Source organism: Bufo gargarizans, chromosome 2, assembly GCF_014858855.1.
Source record: "Bufo gargarizans isolate SCDJY-AF-19 chromosome 2, ASM1485885v1, whole genome shotgun sequence".
Taxonomy (NCBI): domain Eukaryota; kingdom Metazoa; phylum Chordata; class Amphibia; order Anura; family Bufonidae; genus Bufo; species Bufo gargarizans.
In genome coordinates, this window is record NC_058081.1 from 14929340 (window position 1) to 14954424 (window position 25085).

Consider the following 25085-nt stretch of genomic DNA (forward strand, 5'->3'; position numbering starts at 1 on the left):
TGGTGTGACAGCTTCACCCTGATGTAGGCTTTAGCCAAAAAACAACCACACCATTGAGGGTTAAATGCACTTGGTGACAGGCGCAGCTTGCCCCTGATTTTGTATATGGCCAAAAAATGAACAGACTATTGCTGGTTAAATGCACTTGGTGTGACAGCTTCACCCTGATGTAGGCTTTAGCCAAAAAACAACCACACCATTGAGGGTTAAATGCACTTGGTCGCAGCTTGTGCTGGCGCACCACAAGACACAAAATGGCCGCCGATCACCCCAGAAAAATGTGACTGACAAACGGTCTGGGCAGCCTAAAAACAGTGAGCAATTGAGGATCAGCAGCTCAATGATCCACAGCTGCAGATCGATCAGTTAATCAAGTCCTTTGGAGGAGTTAATCTGCCTAATCTCGCCCTACTGTCGCAGCCGCAACCTCTCCCTACGCTAATCAGAGCAGAGTGACGGGCGGCGCTATGTGACTCCAGCTTAAATAGAGGCTGGGTCACATGGTGCTCTGGCCAATCACAGCCATGCCAATAGTAGGCATGGCTGTGATGGCCTCTTGGGGCAAGTAGTATGACGCTTGTTGATTGGCTGCTTTGCAGCCTTTCAAAAAGCGCCAAGAAAGCGTCACAAAAGCGCGAAGAAAGCGACGAACACCGAACCCGAACCCGGACTTTTACGAAAATGTCCGGGTTCGGGTCCGTGTCACGGACACCCCAAAATTCGGTATGAACCCGAACTATACAGTTCGAGTTCGCTCATCCCTACCCAGGAACCCTCTGAGTGTCAGCGCATCATCAGCTGACGTCAGTGGCGCCCTCCATGCCGGCAAAGCATTCTCAAGCGCATCCAGCGTCTGTCGGAGATGCGCAGCAGGGGAGATCTCGTCCCTTCACATCATTCAGGGTAAATCCGCCCACAACTAGACCTCCTCCACCTGCAATAGCGTGCCCAAACTGGGCTTAAATACAATGTCAACTGATGAAGGGGCCACATGCCCTTGAAATGCATAGACCTCAATAAATCTGTGTGAACGCCAGGGGCGTTGCTAGGGTCTCAAAAGATCTGGGGCACAAGCCCCAATAAATATGTTGCCCCCGGACTTTGCTGTACTTGCTATACAGCAGCACTTAACTGTCACATCCAGGGCCTCCAGGTGACATCTCCTCTCTGTCATCATCATCTCTCTCATCATCTTCTCCACTCGGTCTGGACAACTTCTTTCAACCGCCTTGTCTCTGCAGAGTGTGACACACAGACATCTTAGCTTTCTCACATTCTATCATTATCCCCCAACTGGAGTCCCCACAGTGTTATCCTGCTGCTTGCTGTGCCCCCCCCCAGGGGTGTAGCTATAGGGGGTGTAGAGGTAGCAGTCACTACCGGGCTCAGGAGCCTGAAGGGGCCCAAAGACACTTGTGTCGCATAAGAAGACACACAAAGCACTGAGGGAAGGGGGGTCCAAGCTGAACTCTTTCACCGGGGCCCATGAGCCTTAGTTATGCCCCTGCCCCCCCAATACCTTCAAATACTATCCCGAAGAAACAGTACTGCCCCCCATAGTAATAGTGCTCCTCATAGTCCCACCAATAGTAATTCCCTTCTAGAATGCCCTCATTAGTAACACTGCCCCAACCGTGATAATGCTTCTCAACAATGCCCCCAATATTTGAAGATACCTCCCATATTAATAATACCCTCACAGAGCACCCAGTAGAAATAAGGTTCTGTGTACGGCAATACAGTTGTATCTAGCTGGCAGGCAGGACATTCGGGGCATGGGACAATCGCGCTGCTGTAACGGGGACCCGATGGCAGGGAAGGCAGCCCGATGCCTTCCTTAGGCATCATGGCTGCCTTCTGTGACAGCCTGTGAGATCCAGCCCCCTCTATTAAACTGGTAATACACTTATAGCCAATGTGGGACAAAAAATAAAGTGAAAAGAAGTAAAAAAATAAAATATAGTTTTAATTAAAAAAAAAGCGTCCCTTTCCCAAAATAAAATTTTAAAAATTGTAAAAAATAGGGAAAAGAAGAAAAGTAGACAAATTAGGTATTGCCATGTCTGTATCGACCATCTCTATAAAATTAAAACATGCTCTAACCCCTCAGATGAACACCGTCAAAAAAAAATAAAAACTGTGCTAAAAAAACATTTTTTGTCACCGTACATTACTAAAAGTGTAACACCAAGCGATCAAAAAAGTGTATGGCCCCAAAAATACTACCATTATAACCGTCACCTCATCCTGCAAAAAATTAGCCCCTACTTAATACAATGTCCCAAAAAATAAAAAAAAATATGGCTCTCAGAATATGGAGACACTAAAACATGATTTAAAAAAAAAATGTATTATTGTGTAAAACTTAAATAAATAAATAAAAGTTTACATATTTGGTCGGTAAAAATATCACATGACCTAACCCCTCAGGTAAACACCATAAAATTTTTTTATATTAACAAGGTTTTACCTTACATCACAAAAAGTGTAATACCAAGCGATAAAAAGTCATACGCACTCCAAAATTGTCCAAAAAATTAAAATAAATATGGGTCTCAGAATATGGAGACACTAAAACATGATTTTTTTTGTTTCAAAAATATTATTGTGTAAAACTTAAATAAAATAAAAAAGTATACATATTAGTCGCGTCCGTAAGAACCTGCTGTATAAAAAGTGTAGTACCAAGCGATCAAAAAGCCGTATGCACTATAAAATAGTAATAATCAAACCGCCATCTCATGCCGAAAAAAATGAGCCCCTACATAAGAGAGTCGCCCCCAAAAAAAAACCCCAAAAAAAACAATTGCTTTTAGAATATGGAGACACTAAAAAATCTTTTTTTACAAAAATGCTTTATTATGTTAAGCTGAAACAAACAACTTAAAAAAGTAGTCATATTTGGTATTGTCGCGTCCATAACAATCTGCTCTATAAAAATACCACTTGATCTAACCTGTCAGATGAACATTGTAAATAACAAAAAAAAAATTAAAATGGTGCAAAAACAGCTATTTTTTGTTACCTTGCCTCACAAAAAGTGTAATATAGAGCAACCAAAAATCATATGTACCCTACAATAGTACCAGAAAAACTTCCACCTTATCCCATAGTTTCCAAAATGGGGTAACTTTTTTGGAGTTTCTACTCTAGGGGTTCATCAGGGGGTCTTCAAATGTGGCATGGCAACTTAAAATTATCCCAGTAAAATCTGCCTTCCAAAAACCATATGGCATTCCTTTCCTTCTGCGTCCTGCAGTGTGCCAATACAGCAGTTTACGACCACCTATGGGGTGTTTCTGTAAATACAGAATCAGGGTAATAAATATAAAGTTTTGTTTGGCTGTGTTAACCCTTGCTTTATTACTAGACAAAATGGATTAAAATGGCAAATCTGCTAAAAAGGTGAAATTCTGAAATTTCATCTACATTTTCCTTTAATTCTTGTGAAACACCTAAAGGGTTAAGTTTGTAAAAATCAGTTTTGAATACTTTGAGGGGTGTAGTTTCCAAAATCACTTTTTTGGAGTTAAACTCTAGGGGTGCATCAGGGGGTCTTCAAATGGGACATGACAACTTAAAATTATCTCAGCAAAATCTGCCTTTCAAAAACCATATGGTGTTCATTTGCTTCTTCGCCCTGCCGTGTGCCCGTATAGCAGGTAACAACTACATATGGGGTGTTTCTGTAAACTACAGAATCAGGGCCATAAATATTAAGTTTTATTTGGCTGTTAACTAGTGTTGAGCGAGCATGCTCAGCTAAACTGCTGTTCGGCTCGAGCATTGCTATGCTCAGCACATGGTGGTACTCGCCCAAGTACCGCATTTGCTCGAGCGCCATGCTTGAGTCTCCTCCCCGCACGTTTTGCGGCTGCTTTGCAACCAATAAACGTGCAGGTAAGTACTGCCCTCACAGTAATGCCAGTAGCCATGTTGGCTACTTGCATTACAGTGATTGGCTGGCCGAAATACGTCATCAGGTGCTATATAGCACCCGATGACGCATGTTCGGCTCATTTGTAGTCAGGGATAGCCCGGCGGTCGTTTCGCGGCGAACTTTCCTGTTCACGATTCGCCAAACAAGCGAACATATGGCAATGTCCGCCAGCGCCATATTCTTTTACATTGTGGAGAACTTTGACCCATGACACATCCATCAGGTGGTACAGGACAGCCAATTGAGACATTTCAGCACATGGACACCCCCCCCACCTTATAAATAAACCTGATCTGGCCACCATTTTACATTCAGTCTTTTGCCAGTGTAGGGAGAGGTTGCTGTGTGGAGCAGCGACAGACTGTTAGGGACACCAAACGCTAGCTAATAGGGCCACAAAAGTCCTTTTAAGGACTGGTATAGGTGTGCTATCTATAGGTGCGACATGCTGAGGGGTGTAATATACTTATAATATACTGTACTTTCTAACATAGAAAGTATATTATAGTGCATTTGTATTGTGCAGCAGTTGTGTGTGTTTCGTCTGCGTTACCGCAGCTACACAGAGTGGCAAACGCTATTGGAACAAATAATTTCTACTGGTGTGATATACCAGTTGCCCCCCAAAAAAACTGATTGAAGCAGGGTTGTTATATACCAATTATATATTTTCTATATAGTGCATTTGGATAGTGCAGCATTGGTTTGCGGTTTTGCTGCGTTACCGCAGCTACAGATAATGAGAAACGACTTTGGAACAAATAATTTCTACTGGTGTGATATACCAGTTGCCCCCCCCCCCAAAAAAAGGGATTGAAGCAGGGGTGTGATATGCCTTCTTCCACAAATACTGCTCTTCTATAGTGTTGAGCGCGAATATTCGAATTGCGAAATTTTTTCTCGAATATCGCAATTTCGAGATTTCGCGAATATTTAGAATATCGTTCTATATATTCTCGAATTCGAATATTCGTTTTTTTTATTTTTTTTTATTATTATAATTTTTTCCTTTCCCATTTCCCTAAAGTTGTTCTTACCTGTCCTTTGGATTCCTGGCTTCCTGGCTGCTCCAGTCAGTGGCGTTTTCAACTTACTGCTATATTCAATATTAGCTAAATTACAATCTAATCTATATGTGTATTTTACGAAATTTCACCAAAGCCGAAATTGCGATGCGAGTAATATAATACAAAATAATCGCATGAAGATTTCAACTTAGCACTGCTATATTCCATATTCTAGCCTAGTGTGGAATATAGCAGTGCTAACTTAGCACAGCTATATTCCATATTAGGCTAGAATATGGAATATAGCAGTGCTAAGTTGAAATCTTCATGCGATTATTTCGTATTATATTACTCGCATCGCAATTTAGGCTTTTGCAAATGTTCTTAATATTGCTCTAACTTCGTCTTTTAGAATATTACGAATATTCTAAAAGACGAAGTTAGAGCAATATTACGAAATTTCGGAAAATACACATAGATTGTATTTAAGCTAATATACTGCTATAGTAATATTTTTTAATAGTGTACATATTTTACAAAACTTAAGTTCAGAAGAGGCAAAAAAAAATTAGAGGGAAAAAAAAGGGATTATAGCACTATATTAGCTAAATTACAATCTATATGTGTATTTTACCAAATTTCGTAATATTGCTCTAACTTCGTCTTTTAGAATATTCGTAATATTCTAAGAGACGAAGTTAGAGCAAATAACGAAATTTTGTAAAATACACATATTAGCTTAGCCATTGTCAATTAGCATAGGAACGTTGCCTTATACTATCAAGATAAATAATCGCAATACGCGAAAAAAAATTTGTATATTATTCGCGATAATTGGAATAATTACGAATATTCGATTTCGACGAATATAACACGAATATTCATTCGAATATTCGCGAAATATCGCGAAATCGAATATGGCACCTCCCGCTCATCACTACTCTTCTATAGGGACTTTGTCACAGGGTCATTTTTAAAATGACAGGTAGAGGAAGAGGCAGGCCATTCTGCAGGGGTGGCAGGGGTCGGGGAGGTGCACCAGGCCGGAGCATAAGTGGGAAGTTGCAGAAGGTGCATGCGATTACGTCAAAGGATGCACCAGAGTTGGTTGAGTGGCTCACTCAGCCTTCTGCTTCTGCACCCTCCTTATCCTCTCTATCTGCACCCTCTTCACTCTCTACTGTGTGCACCACCACAATATCCCCTCCGCTCGAGTCAGAGGAATTATTTTCCCATCCATTAAAAGACCTTACTGATGTGCAGCCATTCTTGGCATCGGATCAGGAAGAGGAGGAACGGTAGCATCAGTCGTCACCCAGGAGTCTGATGACAGTACCCAGACTTGCGCATTTTACGCATTTTAGACAACATGGATTACTGGGTGGTCACCCTTCTCGACCCCCGCTACAAAGAGAACTTCTCATTCCTCAGGTGGAGAGGACGAGCAAAACTGTGCAATACCAGAAGGTCCTTGTTGAAAAATTGCTCCAAAGTTGATAGGGCAGACATCTAAATTGATCGTCGCTGTCACGGGAAGGTGCGATCGCCTAGAAGTTATCTAGAGTCAACAAAGCGGCAGCAGGCCCTCACCTACAAGTCCAGTCTCAGTAGCCAAGAGTCTGGTCAATACAATCCTCAGCATGATGGCACACTGGGTAAACGTTGTGTAGGCCGGGAGCAAGTTGACTGCTGGCACTAGACTTGGCCTCCAATAGATCCTCCTTAATGGAAAATGTACTCATTCTAATAACAGGGCCGCTTAAGAGTGCTGTATTGCTATTTATCATCACTACCTCCCTGAGTCGGGAGTGGGTAATTGCGCCTGCTGCCTTCCTTGGATGCTTGTGCTTTAATAACTTGACCCACCCTTTCTGGGTGGTTCACAATTTGGAAAAAAAATGGGCAAGGCAACAACAGTAAATCAGATTTCAGCCATTGACCTCCCTTGGATGTGGTAGCCCTTTCTCAGGCTCCCTTTCTGGCATCAAACTCTGATTGCCCATTACCTGTGATCACCATGGTAGGCGCAGAAAAGAACGTTGAAAGTTGATAGGGCAGACATCCGAATGGATCGTCGCCGTCACGGGGACGTGCAATTGCCCAGAGGTTATGCGGCAGCAGGCCCTCATACCTAATGTTTTAGATGGTCAGATCAGCAGGCCCTTGCTTCAAATGTTTGTGATGGTCACCAGCAGGCCATCAATCATAATGTTTCAAGGGTGTGTGTGATGCCCTCCTTTATGTGTAATAAAGGGTGTTTTGGAGTGCCGGCTAATTGTCATTTTTGGCAGCCTGTTTACTTAGTGCATAGACTTTATGAGTGTAGGAGTCCCACTACCTGAACTATTGTACCACAATGTAAATGAGGCCCTCCTTTATGTGATATACAGGTTGTATCGGAGTACCTCTTCCTTGTAATTTTTGGCAGCACTTGCACTTCATATACAAGTAAATATACAGGAAAGAATGTTTCTTAACAATTTTTTCTCTAAAATAGATTTTTTTTTCAGTTTTGTGTGTCAGTCTGTAAAAGGGACGTACTACTCGTACTACTCGGACAACATTGTTCCCAGTAGCGACCTGGGAGTCCAAGATGCATTTAGATATCCTCCCCATGCTGTTGCTGAACTATTTCGGTGGTGTTTCCATCAATTTCTGACCTTTTCCTATGAACCAGGCACCCTCCCCTCTTCAGAGCAGAGGGTGCCTGGTTTAATGCTCTGGTTCTCCCATTGACTTATATTATGCTTGGGTGCTTGGTAGAGCACCCAAACTTTCCAATGTGTTCAGCCAGAGCACCCGAGCACTTTGGTGCTCAATCATCACTAGTACTCACCTATCCATGGGTTGTGTCTGATATTGTAGCTCAGCGCCATTGTGGAGAACCAGTCTGTGCTGCAATACCACACACATCATGTGGACAAGGTGTGGGGCTGTTTGTGGATGGAGTCTGCAATGTTCTTCTAACCTTGGGGAATGACTTGTATAAGACTCAAATGCAAAATTGTAGAGGATATTTTTTTCTGAAATAATTGACTTGTGTGATCTTTGGGAATAAGCTGCTGATTGTTAATTGTTCCCTTTTTAGACTTTGTAGACTTGATCACCGAAGACCCATAAGGCAAAGATAAATCTCCATATGGTATTGTCCCCATGGCTGCTTCTGTTCTTGCTATGTATAAGTACAGGTACAAGCAGTCAGTCCATTGTCTGCATATCCTCAGACAGAACACACAAGATGTCCTCATCCATGGTAATTCTATTACTTGGAGAGATAGGATTTATGTTAAGAAAATAATTTGCAAATTCAGGGCCATGAAAAAAATGCATGTTGTAAGTACAGTCAAAGGGAACCTGTCAACAAGAAAATGTAGCATAATCTACCAGTAACATGTTATAGAGCTGGAGGAGCTGAGAAGATTTTGTGGGAAAAAATCCTGTATTATATATATATTTTTTTAATTCCTGTTCATTCTGGGCTTTGAAGTCCGGTAGATGGTCCTATCTGTGATTGACGGCAATCTCTGTATACATGGTCATAGAGAGGACTTTGCCCCGGTATTTATCTGAATGGATTTAACTGCATATCAAAAAAGTTGCAAATGTGTTTTTGACAACATTCTTGTTAGCATTTTAACAGCTTTTTGGATAAGAACCACTATTTCAAGATGCTATTTTATAGTCTAAAGTAAATTATTCAGAAAACTACTTTTCATACACAGCATTTTGTATTTTTTAGGCTATTTATGAAACGCATCATGCATAAAGTATACTTTACTTTCTGGCATCTTTTAAAGGCCTGCTATACAATTTTTCCAGCAAAAAATAGGTTAGACATTTTACAACATAAAAAAAGCTAATAAACACTAAAAATAGTATACAAAATGCTTGAAAGTCATGATTTTTTTTTTATTGTTAAAAATAGTGTTAGGGAGCCCTAATTTCTTTCCCCACAAATACACACAAATTCTAAAGTGGTTGACTTTTGGGTCATTTGTTTTTTTTAAATCATAATGTGCTAGAACACAGGTGAATCAAATTTCCAGATTCTAGAATATATTCAGTAATCTCTATTCTGTAAAAAATCTGATGTGTCTGAATTCATCCTAAAAGTGAGCAAAGGCAGTGACAATAAGCAGATCAGAAGAGATGATCAATGGACCCTAAAAGTTTAACTGTTTATCTGTGTCATTAGAATGTCAATGAATAGATGGTTGCACTGTGTTTATAAGATATATTCTATACATGTCATTATCACATTATACAGCTCACTTATAATTTTAGATACTTGTATACATCTGTTTGGTGTTAAAAGTGTGAAGGGTTAGACAAGAACATTTCTAAGGCTAGGTTTGCATTTGCAGAAGAGGTCTCGGCATGAGCCTCCATTGCAGATAATGGCAAAAAAGGACAAAATATCTTTGCATGCAGAATGCCAGTATTCATGCTGGAGACCTGCCTTGCACATTGAAGTGAATATGGCCAATTACCCAGGAGGCTTCAGCTCAGGACAATCAAGCTTCAATAAGTAGAGAGAGAGAGAGAAGAGTGCAGAGATTTTCCATCTGCTCAGGAGAGGGAGCTGTTAGAGGCTGCCATCCAAGACAGTGCAGCTAGATAGCCAAGAGTGACTGAGGGCTGCAACCCCGGGGGCATTGAGAACCGTGACTGCTAAACTGAGAGCAGATATCCTGGATAAGGGTTAATGACCATCACTGGTGCCCCAGGACTGAGAAGATTATCTGCTGTCCCCATAATGGTAGAATGATTCATATAGTGTGCGACAAATGGAATTCAGAGACCATAAGGTGCTTGAAGATGAGGCCATGATCATGCTGTATAAAGCTGTCACCTAAGATACATGTCGTGAGCTGCTATCAGGCCACGTTGGCCATTCAACCCTTGGCCTATACGTCTACACCTGGGAGCTACTTAAAACAAAGGAGATGGCTGAAGTTAAGAGACTCCCGCAGGCGCTGAGTCACAGTGGAACTGAGCTGCCGGCGAGATCATGGCCGGGAGAGCATTATGGGCCAAGGAGCTACAAGAGTGTGAGAGGCCATTAGGCTGCTGCCGTACATCAGATAGGTAAGGCTAACTTTACTGTACATACAGTCATGTGAAAAAATTAGGACACCCTTTGAAAGCATGTGGTTTTTTGTAACATTTTTAATAAAAGGTTATTTCATCTCCGTTTCAACAATACAGAGAGATTAAAGTAATCCGACTAAACAAAGAAAACTGAAGAAAAGTCTTTTCAAGATCTTCTGTAAATGTCATTCTACAAAAATGCCTATTCTAACTGAGGAAAAAGATAGGACACCCTTGCCCCTAATAGCGAGTGTTACCTCCTTTGGCTGAAATAACTGCAGTGAGACGGTTCTTGTAGCCATCTACCAGTCTTCGACATCGGTCTGAGGAAATTTTACCCCACTCCTCAATGCAGAACTTTTTCAGCTGTGAGATGTTTGAGGGGTTTCTTGCACGTACAGCCCTTTTCAAGTCACCCCACAGCATCTCAATGGGATTCAAATCTGGACTTTGACTTGGCCATTCCAGGACTCTCCATTTCTTCTTTTTCAGCCAATCTTTGGTTGATTTACTAGTAAGTTTTGGGTCATTGTCATGTTGCATGGTCCAGTTACGCTTCAGCTTTAATTTTCTAACTGATGGTCTCACATGTTCTTCAAGCACCTTCTGATACACAGTAGAATTCATCGTGGATTCTATGATGGTGAGCTGACCAGGTCCTGCTGCAGCAAAGCAGCCCCAAACCATGACACTTCCGCCTCCATGCTTCACAGTTGGTATGAGGTTCTTTTCTTGGAATGCTGTGTTTGGTTTACGCCAAACATGTCCTCTGCTGTTGTGTCCAAATAATTCAATTTTGGACTCATCTGTCCAAAGAACATTATTCCAGAAGTCCTGGTCTTTGTCAACTTTATCTCTGGCAAATGTCAGTTTGGCCTCGATGTTTCTCTTGGAAAACAAAGGTTTCCTCCTTGCACACCTCCCATGCAAGTTAAACTTGTACAGTCTCTTTCTGATTGTAGAGGCATGTACTTCTACATCAACAGTAGCCAGAGCCTGCTGTAGTTCTCGAGATGACACTTTAGGGTTTTTGGAGACCTCTTTTAGCATCTTGCGGTCTGCTCTTGGGGTGAACTTGCTGGGGCGACCAGTCCTGGGCATGTTGGCAGTTGTTTTGAAAGCCCTCCACTTGTAGACTATCTTCCGGACAGTGGAATGGCTGATTTCAAAATCTTTTGAGATCTTTTTAAATCCCTTCCCAGACTCATAGGCTGCTACAATCTTTTTTCTGAAGTCCTCTGACAGCTCTTTTGCTCTCACCATGGTGCTCACTCTCACTTCAACAGTCAGGAGCACACCAAACTAAATGTCTGAGGTTTAAATAGGGCAAGCCTCATTCAACATGCAGAGTAACGATCTACTAATTATGTGCACCTGGTGTGATATACCTGTGTGAGATCTGAGCCAATTTAAGAGGGAATACATGTGAGGGTGTCCTATCTTTTTCCTCAGTTAGAATAGGCATTTTTGTAGAATGACATTTACAGAAGATCTTGAAAAGACTTTTCTTCAGTTTTCTTTGTTTAGTTGGATTACTTTAATCTCTCTGTATTGTTGAAACGGAGATGAAATAACCTTTTATTAAAAATGTTACAAAAAACCACATGCTTTCAAAGGGTGTCCTAATTTTTTCACATGACTGTATGTTGTATATATTAAACACTGTACTGGAAACCACTAAGTGTCATGTGCCGACTGTAACCGTAAGCTGTGAACTGTGTAAATATGTCAATGAACCTGCCATACTTGATGTGCCGAATAATTGAATAAAAAGTTTGCTGTTGCTGCCAGAGTTCAGACAATTAATTCAACACAAATTAGATATGCTTGGAATTTTCGAAAAGTTTTGGCTTTCCGAATATCCTAAATTTTTGGGATTCCCCGCACAAACAACTTAAAATGGCTATAATTGATCTGTAGCATGGCTGCCATGTCAGAGATTCAAAGAAAGAGAAGAGGGCATCTGCCGCCTGCAAGGGATAATTTTTGAACCGCTTGTTTAAGTAAAAAATATATAATCTGACAGCACAGTGTGTTATTAAGCAGGCTGTTTGTTTGTTACCACCAGCTACAGTACTCATTGCCAAATATTTTGTTGGAAATTTCACATTACTAATGTTGTCATGGAGAATAACGAGCTTAAGCAGGGCTGAGTACAACCATAGGAGACCTTTGAGACTCATAAATAACTTTTGAGTAGGATTGGGTACTTTTGATTCAAAAACAAATTTATTTGGAGCATATCAAATCTGACAGCTGATTTGATCATGTGAACCTGAAATAAATGTCCCTCCTCTGTTTTTGCTGCACTTTGAATTCTTTGTGTCCAGCTGAATGTTATTTTGTGCCATAAGAAGATCCTGATTGGATCATTTTTCTAGTTGATGTCCCCACTTCTCATGTTACACCATATGAATGACATTGTCAGGACCACAACAATCCAGTGCTTATGGGCAGCCGTTTTTCAGTGAAACTTCTAATCGTATGAAACACTCGAGAACTTGTCATTGGTGTTGATCTAGCACCAAAATGCTCGGGTGTTCTGGTGCTTGAGTAGAACACTTTGGGATGCTCGGGTGCTCTACAGAGCACCCATGGACAATGTACTGTAAGTCAATTGGAGAACCAGAGCATTAAACCTGGCATCCCCTGCTCTGAAAAGGTGAGGGTATCGGGATCACAGGAAAAGGTCAGAAATTGATGGAAACACCACTGAAATGGTTTGGAAATAGTGATGAGCGTGAATATTCACAAATGTATCTATCATTAATAAACTTTTATTATAAATATTTTACCTACCATTAATACAATTTTTTATAGATGCTATATCATTACCTATAAAAACACAAAAGCCGTATGCCAAAAGCCAGGTATGTGCAAGCCAACAATCTGTCGATAAGACAGGTAGTCAGCATAGCTTACAATGGCAAGCCTTGTGTGCAATGTGACATTGAAGCCCATCTCTCATCTGACTGAGAGCTGGTAAGCCTCAAAGTTGCCTGAACTGAGTTGGTTGGCTTGGGGGACCTGCACACCTAGACCATTATGATTGTAATTATTTTTTGGGGATGCCAACTAACTCTTCTCTCACTGCTTAGGAGGGCTGCATACAAATTTTCAATTTTTTGATTGTCCTGAAATTTATATTCAATAACCTGAACAGATTCAGCTAATTTCCACGTGTTTCCCATATGCCCATGTTTATGCAAATGAGTTTACATGACAAAACAGTATATAATCTAAAAGTAATCTACATGATTGTTCTGTTTGCAGGAGAAAAATTTGACTGTGGTTACAGAGTTTTTCCTCTTAGGATTTCAAGGCAGCCAAGTATTGATACATTTTCTATTCCTTCTGTTCCTTGTTGTTTATGGTGCCACAATATGTGGGAATCTCCTGATTATCACCCTGGTGTCCACCAGCAAGAACCTCCACACTCCAATGTACTTCTTCATTGCTCAACTGTCCATCAGTGATATCTTATTAACTACAGATATTGTCCCCAACCTGCTCCACATCCTACTGAATAATGGGGGAACCATCACTTTTTCTGGCTGCATCATTCAGTTTTATGTCTTCTGTAGCTCAGAAGTATTTGAATGTTGTCTTCTCGCTGTCATGTCTTATGACAGATATGTAGCCATCTGTATTCCTCTTCATTATAATGCTATCATGACAAGTACATATCATATGAGATTAATTGTCAGCTGCTGGTTGTCAGGTTTTTCCACTGGAATAGTTGACATTCTAATGATACTGATGTTAACATTTTGTGGTCCAAATATCATTGACCATTTCTTTTGTGACCTTGTTTCATTGAAAGAAATTGCCTGTTTTGATACCTACTTTGTTCAACTTGAACTCTCCTTATTAAGTATACCAACATTTATCATCCTGACCATAATAATTGTTCTGTCTTATACTAAAATTATTTCTGTCATCTTAAGGATTCCTTCCAGTACTGGTAGACAGAAAGCCTTCTCCACCTGTAGCTCCCACCTTCTTGTGGTCTCCATATTCTACTTTACTTTGATCACAGTTTATATTGTTCCAACAAGAGGACAAACATCAATCATCAGTAAAATCCTCTCTCTGCTATATACTGTGTTTATCCCATTGTTTAACCCCATTATATACAGTCTGAGAAATAAAGACATTAAGAAAGCTGTAGAGGAAACATTTTATAAATATGTCATATGTGTCACGTGTCTATAAATGTATGTGTTTGGTAGGGTGCACCGAAAAATCCTCATCTCAGATTGCTCACAACATTGGGTAATGACGAACAAACAACAGATAAACAGTACTTAACTGTAATGATAGCTAGAGATCACTGACCGAAACAACAGCCAAAAACAAAAAAAACTTCTCACATGTCTTCTGCCACATATGCTTACGTGTAAATGGTATACTATTGGAAGGATCCCCTCTCCCAGACCAATCACTAATAGCTCAGATTAATTTCATACCGAAAGAGGGCAAGAACCCAGAGAGTTGTGGAAGCTACTGCCCTATTTCACTTTTGAATGTGGATGTAAAAATTTGGGCGAAGCTGCTGACAAAACACCTTAAAGGCCTAATGTCCCCCATAGTCTACCCAGAACAAGCGGGTTTCAAACCTGGCAGGGAAGGTTGTCACAATTCTCAAAGAGTAATAGATGTTATACAATAAGCCATCTCCTGCAACATTCCCTTAACCCTCCTCAGCAAAGATGTGGAGAAAGCATTTGATAGGATCAGTTGGGCCTTCCTAGTTAGAACCTTGGAAAAATTTGGATTCCTTCAGCAATATATACAAGCCATTATGTCCCTATACAGAGCACCTAGTGCAGTGCTTAGAGAAAATGGCAGCCTCTATGGTGCCCTCCCCATTGGAAATGTGACTGGACAGGGTTGCCCCCTGTCCATTTATTTTTCCTATAGAGACCCTCTTACAGGCTATCAGAGAACATCCAGGAATCAAAGGCATCAAGATGGGTAGTAGAACACACACATGTGCAGCGTTTGCTGACGACCTACTGTTGATGATCACGAACCCGGTACATGCATTTCCTAAAATCCTGGACTTATTTGAAAGATTTAGTAAGCTGTCTAACTTTAAAGTTAACTATAGTAAGTCAGAAGCACTTAATGTAAGTATTCCCTTAAGCACCCTCCCATGCCTCAAAAGACTGGCACCCTTTCATTGGCAACAATCCCAGATTAAATATCGGGGGGTCCAGATTACCAACAATCCATTCCTACTGTATGCTGTAAATTACCCCCCTCTTGATAAAATCAAGACACAGCTGGCTTCCCTGGCCATTCCCTTCCTTTCTTGGATAGGGAGGAAGAACTTTCTTAAAACATATGTTATGCCCAAACTGTTATATCTACTTCAAATGTTACCTATTCCTTTAACAAACTCCTTTTTTTTTATTGAGATCTATCTTTACATTCTTTCTATGGGGAGGAAGGAGATATTTACCACAATTGACAAGATCTTTGGAACCCAGATCTCTTTTACTCCGGAGTCTGTTCTACTATGCTAACCTAGTACAAACTGCCGACCCTCTAGAAATAACTTAGCCACTCACCTTATTCAAACTGCTAAAGCTTCTAATACCTATTCGATAGCTAGACCCCTCCCTCCACCCATTTTTTCATGGCTGGAGAAGGTAGACCAGATATTCAAACTCGAGGAATTGGGCCAGTTGGGCAAGCAGAACACACTCTGCTTTTATTACACTTTGGAATCATTGGTTGAATTATAGACAGTCCATGATACATGGCTCTTGAGACACGGTCATAGGGCTTTCAACAACCTACGTTTATTTTTATAATAAATGCCATAAAGACCTCTTTATAGAGCTGATATAATAACACCTTGAAGCTCTTCAGTCGTTGCCTGCTGATAACCCTGGGAGCAGACCTATGTTTACTAAATTCTCATTTGTTTTCTTCTTGCTACTCCCCTTTCCCCCCTCCCCCTAGTTCCTACTCCTCCCCTTCCCACTACCCCCTCCCCCCGCTACCCCCGCTGTTTACCCTTCTCCCTCCCCTTTTTCTTTCTCCCTCTCACGAAGAGTTGTGATTGTTTTCTATCTGAGATATAACTGCTGCTGATATTTGTTCCTTCCACATGTCACGTATGTTATCTTATTTTGCTGTAACAATACTGCCTGATTTTCACATATCTCATGTTACTTGTATTATTTTTATTTTATTACATGACTCTCATTAAACAGATTAATGATAAAAATAATTATGGAGGATTTTAATATTATATCACTAACAGAATGGAGAACAGGAGTAGGGTGGTAGATGGAAATGAGGGAGGAGATGTATAAAGGTGCAGCACTGTGGAGAGCTTTGTAGGGGACAAGTTTGAGCTACATGTGAAACTCGAAAAATTTAAATATTGTGCAAAACCCATTTATTTCAGTAATGCAAATTAAAAGGTATTGCATTAATGCAGCTTAAAATTTGAGTTTTGTGAAAAGGTTCAATATTTTAGGCTCAAAGTGTCACACTCTAGTCAGCTAATTAGTCCATACCCTCTGAGCAAAGGGTACCTCAAAATTGAGACTTTAGGATTTCATAAGCTGTAAGCCGTAATCATCCAAATTATACGATATTCAAATTTTTCGAGTTTCACCTGTATATTCTGTGGTGGATGGACAATCAGTGAAGTGATTGGCACGAGTAGTAGCATCAGTATAGTGACTGGACAGATAGATGAGCCTGGCTACAGCATTTAGCACAGACTGAAGGGGGGAGAGTTTAGTGAGAGGGAGAGCACAGTAGTCAAAACAAGGGTGAATTAACTCAACAAAAAGAGTTTTGGCCTTTTTCACATTAAGGAAAGGGCAGATTATGGAGATATTCTTAAGTTGCAGACGACAAGAGTGAGCAAGTGATTGTATATAAGGAACAAAGGAAAGAAACGGGACAAACATCACCCCAAGACAGGGGGCAAAATTGAAATATCCATTTTAGGTGAGTTAGTAGATGGTGAAAGACACAAAGTTAAGTTTTTTAGAAACTGAGTTTTATATCAGTTTGACAACTGCCAGACAATTACTGGTGTTTTGTAGTAAAGCAGGGGTGATGTCAAAGGATGAAGTGTATAGTTGGGTATCGTCAGCATAGAGATGGTACTGAAACTTTGAAAGTCAAATATACTGATAATTTATACGATTTGGGCTGTGTAGAGAGAGAAGAGTAAAGGACCTAGGACAGAACCCAGAGAAAATCCAATATCAAGAGGAAGAGGAGAAGAAGTAGAGCCAGTAAACGATACGCCGGAGAGAGCAGCGTCCTTAAGGCCAATTGAGTGGAGCATAGTGAGCAAGAGTTTGTGGTCTACTGTATCAAATGCTGCAAAGAGATCCAGAAGAATCAGTAGAGAATAGTTGGCATTCTTTTTTGCTGTCAAGAGATCGTTAGTAAGGGCAGTTTATGTAGAGTGGAGAGCAGAAAAGGCAGATTGTAAGTGGTTAGGAAGAGATTTTGCACAGAGTTAGCTTACTAAGCAAGAGGAGACAAGACTGTTCAAGGAGTGTGGAGATGAAAGGGAGGTTAGAAGCATAGGTCGGGTCAAGAGATGTTTTTTTTTTAGTAGAGGAAAGAGGACAGAAAGATACCAGAAGAGAGATTCAATATTGTAGTAGGGTAAGTGATGATAGCTGGGGAGAGGGGCTGAAGAAGGTGTGAGGGAATATGGTTATTGTTACAGATCGTGGGTCGAGAAGAAGAGAGAATTCTGGAGACTTCTTTATTAGAGATGTTGCGAACATAAAATTTTTAGTTCGCGAATGGCGAGCGCGAATTTCCTCAAGTGTTCGCGAACCGGGCGAACCGCCATAGACTTCAATAGGCAGGCGAATTTTAAAATCCACAGGGACTCTTTCTAGCCACAGTAGTGATGGAAAAGTTGTTTCAAGGGGACCTTGAACACCTGGACTGTGGCATGCCGGAGGGGGATCCATGACATAACTCCCATGGAAAATTACATAGTTGACGCAGAGTTGGGTTTTAATCTATAAAGGGCATAAATCACATAACAATCCAATTTTTTTTTTAACAACCTGGTTTAAAACATCCAGTGTGTGTATACGATCAGGTATGATGTTGTATCGATCAGGTAGTGTAAGGGTTACGCCCGCTTCAAAGACATTGACAGACCTAACTCCCCTTTTAATGCACCGCAAACAACCGCAAACAGTCCATTTGCCCAACCGCAAACTACCCATTTGCACAAGGTTGGATACCAAGCTAGCCATGTCCCGTTGATGTCATTGAAGGTTTCTTCCTCCACCCAGCCACGTACAACACCAAGGGTCCCCGAAAGGTGAATTGAATTGATTTTTCGAACGGGGAGATGATTAAAAAAACGCTGACTCCCTCCGCTTTGTTTGAATCCACGGTCACTGCGTCTGCGCCGTGCAATTTACTGTCACACCCGATATGAATGGTATTTTCTATAGTTCTCTCTTCTCATCAGTTTAATCCCTGTTATGTCCCCAATCTGGGGTCCATTTATTGAATAGATTTTTCGAACGGGGAGATGGTTAAAAAAACGCTGGCTCCTTCCCCTCTGTTTTAATCAACCGGTCACTGCGTCTGGGCCGTGCAATTTACTGTCACACCCGATATGAGTGCTATTTTCTGTAGTACTATTCTCATCAGTTTAATCCCTGTTATGTCCCCTATCCGGGGATTTGTGTTTAATAGATTTTAGGAACCGGGAGATGGAAAAAGCAGCTTGGTCGGTCCTCTTACTCCCAAGTTGGGGCACTGCGCGTGCACAGAGCAATGTGCTGTGAAACCCTATATGAGTGGTGTCTTAACTAGTACTATTCCTATCAGTTTATTCCCTGTTACGTCCCATATCAGTGATTGCCTTTTGTGAAAAGGTTGGGTACCTTCGACTGCCTTTACAGTGACAGACCAAACTCTGATACACCAAACTGAATTGATTTTAGGAACCGGGAGATGGAAAAAGCAGCTTGGTCGGTCCCCTTACTCCCGACATTATGACATCCTGTAATAATTTTGTTCTGAGCTCTGTACTTGCTTTGTATTGGAATTGATGGGGATTTTATAAATTTTCTGCATTATTTCTAATAAACTATTAAGAGACTTTATTATGATTTTTTTTATTTTATGTATTAAACACCCATACAACTTAAAAAAGGCATGTCATCAGGCCTTTTGTTAGTCAAATGTATCCCCCACTGTCAGTCCTTTCGGGATCCATGCCTCATTCATCTTAATGAAGGTGAGGTAATCAACACTTTTTTGACCGAGGCGACTTCTTTTGTCAGTGACAATGCCTCCTGCTGCACTGAAGGTCCTTTCTGACAGGACACTTGAAGTGGGGCAGGCCAGAAGTTCTATCGCAAACTGGGATAGCTCAGGCCACAGGTCAAGCCTACACACCCAGTAGTCAAGGGGTTCATCGCTCCTCAGAGTGTCGATATCTGAAGTTAAGGCGAGGTAGTCTGCTACCTGTCAGTCGAGTCGTTCTCTACGGCTTGATCCCGAAGGGCTGTGGCGATGTGTAGGACTGAAAAAGCTCTGCATGTCTTCCATCAACAACACATCTGTAAAGCGTCCTGTCCTTGCCGCCGTGGTCGTGGTAGGAGGAGGATTACTTTCACCTCTTCACCAGTTAGATTCCCGTTGTGCTGTGACATCCCCCTTATAAGCTGTGTAAAGTATATTTTTTAGTTTGGTTTTGAACTGCTGCATCCTTTACGACTTTCGGTAATTTGGTAACATTTCCTCCACTTTCTGCTTATACCGGGGGTCTAGTAGCGTGGCCACCCAGTACAGGTTGTTCTAATCATCCTTTTTTTTTTTACGAGGGTCCCTCAACAGACATGACAGCATGAAAGACCCCATTTGCACAAGGTTGGATGCCGAGTTACTCATTTCCCGTTCCTCGTCCTCACTGATGTCATTGGCGGTCTGTTCTTCCCTTTAGCCACGTACAACACCACGGGTCCCAGATAGGTGACAACAACGAACACCCTGGGATGCCTGCTGTGGTTGGTCTTCCTCCTCCTCAAAGCCACATTCCTCCTCTGACTCCTCTTCCTCATACTCCACTTCCAGCGTTGCCGCAGGTCCGGCAAGCGATGATGGCAAGGCTGTTTCTGGTGGTGATGGTGACCACAACTCTTCCTCTTCATGCTCATCTAAAGCCTGATCCAGCACTCTTCACAGGGCACGCTCCTGGAAGAAAACAAATGGGATTTGGTCGCTGATGGTGCCTTCGGTGCAACTGACTAGGTTTGTCACCTCCTCAAAAGGATGCATGAGCCTACAGGCAACGCGCATGAGCGTCCAGTAACGTGGCAAAAAAAATTCCCTACTCCGCAGAGGCTGTCCTAGCACCCCGGTCATACAAATACTCGTTGACAGCTTTTTCTTGTTGGAGCAGGCAGTCGAACATTAGGAGTGTTGAATTCCAACGTGTCGGGCTGTCGCAAATCAAGCGCCTCACTGGCATGTTGTTTCGCCGCTGAATGTCGGAAAAGTGCACCATGGCCGTGTAGGAACGCCTTAAATGGCAACACACCTTCCTGGCCTGCTTGAGGACGTCCTGTAAGCCTGGGTACTTAGACACAAAGCATTGTACGATGAGATTCAACACATGTGCCATGCACGGCACATGTGACAACTTGCCCAAATTCAATGTCGCCAACAAAGTGCTTCCATTGTCACACAACACTTTGCCGATCTCCAGTTGGTGCGGGGTCAGCCACTGATCCACCTGTGCGTTCAGGGCGGACAGGAGTGCTGGTCCGGTGTGGCTCTCTGCTTTCAGGCAAGTCAACCCCAAGACAGCGTGACACTGTCGTATCCGGGATGTAGAATAGCCCCTGGGGAGCTGGGGGGATTCAGTTAATGTGCAGCCAGCAGAAGAGGACTCAGCCGAGGAGGTTATGGAAGAGGACGGAGTAGGAGGAGTAGAGGAGGTGGCAGTAGGCCTGCCTGCAAGTCGTGGTGGTGTCACCAACTCCGCTGCAGAGCCACGCATTCCATGCTTGTCAGCCCTCAGCAGGTTTACCCAATGCGCAGTGTACGTGATATACCTGCCCTGACCGTGCTTTGCAGACCAGGTATCAGTGGTCAGATGGACCCTTGCCCCAACACTGTATGCCAGAGATGCCATGACTTCCTTTTCAATAACAGAGTAGAGGTTTGGGATTGCCTTTTTAAAAAAAAAAAAAATTGTCCGGGTACCTTCCACTGTGGTGTCCCTATAGCTACAAATTTTTTGAAGGCCTCAGACTCCACAAACTGGTATGGTAAAAGCTGGTGGGCTAAGAGTTCCGTCAAGCCAGCTGACTGTGGGCAGATGAGATGGAACTGCTGAAGGTGAGAGGCGGGTGGTTGAGAGGGGGCAAGGAGGACAGCAGTGGTTGACGTGGCTGAAGATGCTGGACCAGGAGGAGGATGGTGGCTTTGAGTTTTTGTGCTGCTTGTACTCATGTGTTGATTCCATTGGTGCTTGTGATGTGAGATCATGTGCCTTTGCAAAGCAGTTGTACCGAGGTGGGTGTTGGACTTCCCACGACTCAGTTGCTTTTGGTACAGGTTGCAAATGGCATTGCTGTTATCAGAGGCAGACACACACAAAGAATTCCACACTGCTGAGCTTTGCAATGACGGCATTCTGGTGGTGGCAACAGCATGCGTTGATTGGCGTGCTGTCTGGCTGACCCCGGGTGCCGATACATGCTGTCTGACTGTGCCACTAGCTCCTTGCGACAACCTTCCCCTGCTTCCAACTCGTCTCCTCCTGTCTCCCCTTCTGAACTTTCCCCCTCTTCTTCTTGTCTTCGAGCAGGCACCCACGTGGCATCCACGGACACATCGTCATCATCAACCACTTCACTTGTATCTGACACCTCAGCAAAGGAAGCAGCAGCGGGTACAACATCATCATCATCACACTGTACGTCCATGTGTGTAATCCTGCCTGACTGAGACATATCCCTGTTATCTACAGCCTCTGGCAATAATGGTTGCGCATCACTAATTTCATCCAACTGATGTGTAAATAATTCCTCTGACGGATCAAGTGAAGCGGCTGTGGTGGCTGTGGTGGTAGTGGTGGTGGTGGCGACGGGCTGGAGAGTGGTAAATTGAGAGCAGGTGACCGAAGCTGAGCTGGAGGAGGATGGTGAGTCAAGGTTCTGATGGTGAGTCAAGATTGGGTGTCTTGTGTAAGCCAGTCAACTATGTCCTCAGAATTTTTTGGGTTCAGGGTACGTGGCCTCTGAACACTGGGCATTATTCCAGGGCCAGTGGAAATCACAGCACCACGACTGTGACGGCCCCTGCGGGGTGGCCTGCCTCTGCCTGTCATTTTTTTTTAGATAAGTGGTACTATGCATGCAAGGTACTGTGCCACCCTATATAAGTGGTGGGCAGCGGGCACAGTACAGTCTGTGTGGGCCTGACACACACTGGCTTGCAACTGTGATTATATCACAGAGAAAAAATAAATTGACTTTAGTTTTATCTGCAAGTTATTGTGACACCCTGTAACGGTATAAGTGGTGGCCTGGCCAGTGGCCACAGTACAGTCTGTGTGCCAGACACTCACTGGCTTGCAACTGCGATTATATTTTTTACAGAGAAATAATAAATTGACTTTAGTTTTTTCTGCAAGGTATTGTGACACCCTGTAACGGTATGAGTGGTGGCCTGACCAGTGGCCACAGTACAGTCTGTGGGCCAGACACTCACTGGCTTGCAACTGTGATAATATTTATTACAGAGAAATAATAAATGTACTTTAGTTTTATCTGCAAGGAATTGTGACACCCTGTAACGGTATGAGTGGTGGCCTGGCCAGTGGCCACAGTACAGTCTTTGGGCCAGACACTCACTGACTTGCAACTGCGATTATATTTATTGCAGAGAAAAAATAAATTGACTTTAGTTTTATCTGCAAGGTATTAGGACACCCTGTAACGGTATGAGTGGTGGCCTGGCCAGTGGCCACAGTACAGTCTGTGGGCCAGACACTCACTGGCTTGCAACTGCGATTATATTTATTACAGAGAAAAAATAAATTGACTTTAGTTTTATCTGCAAGGAATTGTGACACCCTGTATGAATGGTGTGCACACAGTACAGTCTGTGAGCCTGCAGCCTCTCACTGTCTGGCAACTGTGATTATATATTTTTTTAAAATAATAAATTGACTTTAGTTTTATCTGCAAGGTATTGTGACACCCTGTAACCGTATGAGTGGTGGCCTGGCCAGTGGCCACAGTACAGTCAAGATTGGGTGTCTTGTGTAAGCCAGTCAACTATGTCCTCAGAATTTTTTGGGTTCAGGGTACGTGGCCTCTGTGGGCCAGACACTCACTGGCTTGCAACTGTGATTATATTTATTACTGAGAAAAAAAAATTGACTTTAGTTTTATCTGCAAGGTACTGTGACACCCTATATGAGTGGCACACAGTACAGTCTGTGGGCCTGCATCCTCTCACACACGGGCAGGCAACTGCAATATATATATATATATATATATATATAAATATATATAAAAATTAAAAAAGCAGACTGATGTACCAGCCCTAAAAAGGGCTTTTTGGGGTGCTGTCTGGATGCTGTCTGTCCTTACAGCAGATGAGTCTGTGGACACAGAACACTGGCCTAGCTATCAATTTCCCTATTGAATCAGCAGCAGCAGCACTGTCCCTCCTCTCACTAAGAATGCAGCTTCCGAATGAATCTAAAATGGATGCTGTCCAGGAGGTGGGAGGGTCTGGGAGGGAGGGTCTGCTGCTGATTGGCTGGAATGTGTCTGCTGACTGTGAGGTACAGGGTCAAAGTTTGCTCATTGATGATGTATAGGGGGCGGACCGAACATCGCATATGTTCGCCCGCCACGGCGAACGCAAACAAGCCATGTTCGCCGTGAACTGTTCGCCGACTATCAGTTCGGGACATCACTATTCTTTATCTGTCAGAGGGTCTAAAGAGGAGAGAGGACTTTTGGAAGTGTGGGAGGGAGGAGGATTTAAATTGGCTGGGAGATAATTTCCTTCTGCATATTGCCAATCTCATCTCTGAAGTATGCGGCCATGTCATTACAGCAGAGGTCAGTGACAGGTTTTTGAATTGTACATACAAATATAGAAACATAGAATGTGTCGTCAGATAAGAACCATTTGGCCCATCTAGTCTGCCCAATATACTGACTACTATGGATAGCCCCTGGCCCTATCTTATATGAAGGATTGCCTTATGCCTATCCCATGCATGCTTAAACTCCTCCACTGTATTTGCAGCTACCACTTCTGCAGGAAGGCTATTCCATGCATCCACTACCCTCTCAGTAAAGTAATACTTCCTGATATTACTTTTAAACCTTTGCCCCTCTAATTTAAAACTGTGTCCTCTTGTAGCAGTTTTTCTTCTTTTAAATATTCTCTCCTCTTTTACCTTGTTGATTCCCTTTATGTATTTAGCAGTTTCCATCATATCCCCTCTGTCTCGTCTTTCTTCCAAGCTATACATGTTAAGGTCCTTTAATCTTTCCTGGTAAGTTTTATCCTGCAATCCATGGACCAGTTTAGTAGCTCTTCTCTGAACTCTCTCCAAAGTATCAATATCCTTCTGGAGATATGGTCTCCAGTACTGAGCACAATACTCCAAATGAGGTCTCACTAGTGCTCTGTAGAGCGGCATGAGCGCCTCCCTCTGTCTACTGGTAATGCCTCTCCCTATACACCCAAGCATTCTGCTAGCATTTCCTGCTGCTCTGTGACATTGTCTGCCTACCTATAAGTCTTCTGAAATAATGACCCCTAAATCCCTTTCCTCAGATACTGAGGTTAGGACTGTATCACTGGTTGTATATTCTGCTCTTGGGTTTTTACGCCCCAGGTGCATTATCTTGCACTTAGCAACATTACATTTTAGTTGCCAGATTTTTGACCATTCCTCTAGTTTTTCTAAATCCTTTTCCATTTGGTGTATCCCTCCAGGAACATCAACCCTGTTACAAATCTTTGCGTCATCACCAAAAAGA

At 42.5% G+C, this 25085-nt stretch overlaps 1 protein-coding gene across 1 annotated transcript; it reads left to right on the forward strand.

The window, feature by feature from the left end:
• Positions 1–9893: 9893 nt before the first annotated feature.
• LOC122925476 (olfactory receptor 11A1-like) lies at positions 9894–14253 on the forward strand. Its single transcript, XM_044276833.1, has 2 exons — positions 9894–9998; positions 13312–14253. The coding sequence occupies exons 1-2, from the start codon at positions 9894–9896 to the stop codon at positions 14251–14253; spliced, it is 1047 nt and encodes a 348-aa protein (XP_044132768.1).
• Positions 14254–25085: the final 10832 nt, after the last annotated feature.

Excerpts from the sequence above, each read along its gene's own strand:
- LOC122925476 (XM_044276833.1), top strand. The coding sequence starts at position 9,894 with ATGGCTGAAGTTAAGAGACTCCCGCAGGCGCTGAGTCACAGTGGAACT. Across the intron at positions 9,999-13,311 it reads GGCCAAGGAGCTACAAGAGT|GAGAAAAATTTGACTGTGGT; the intron begins GTGAGAGGCCAT and ends TTCTGTTTGCAG.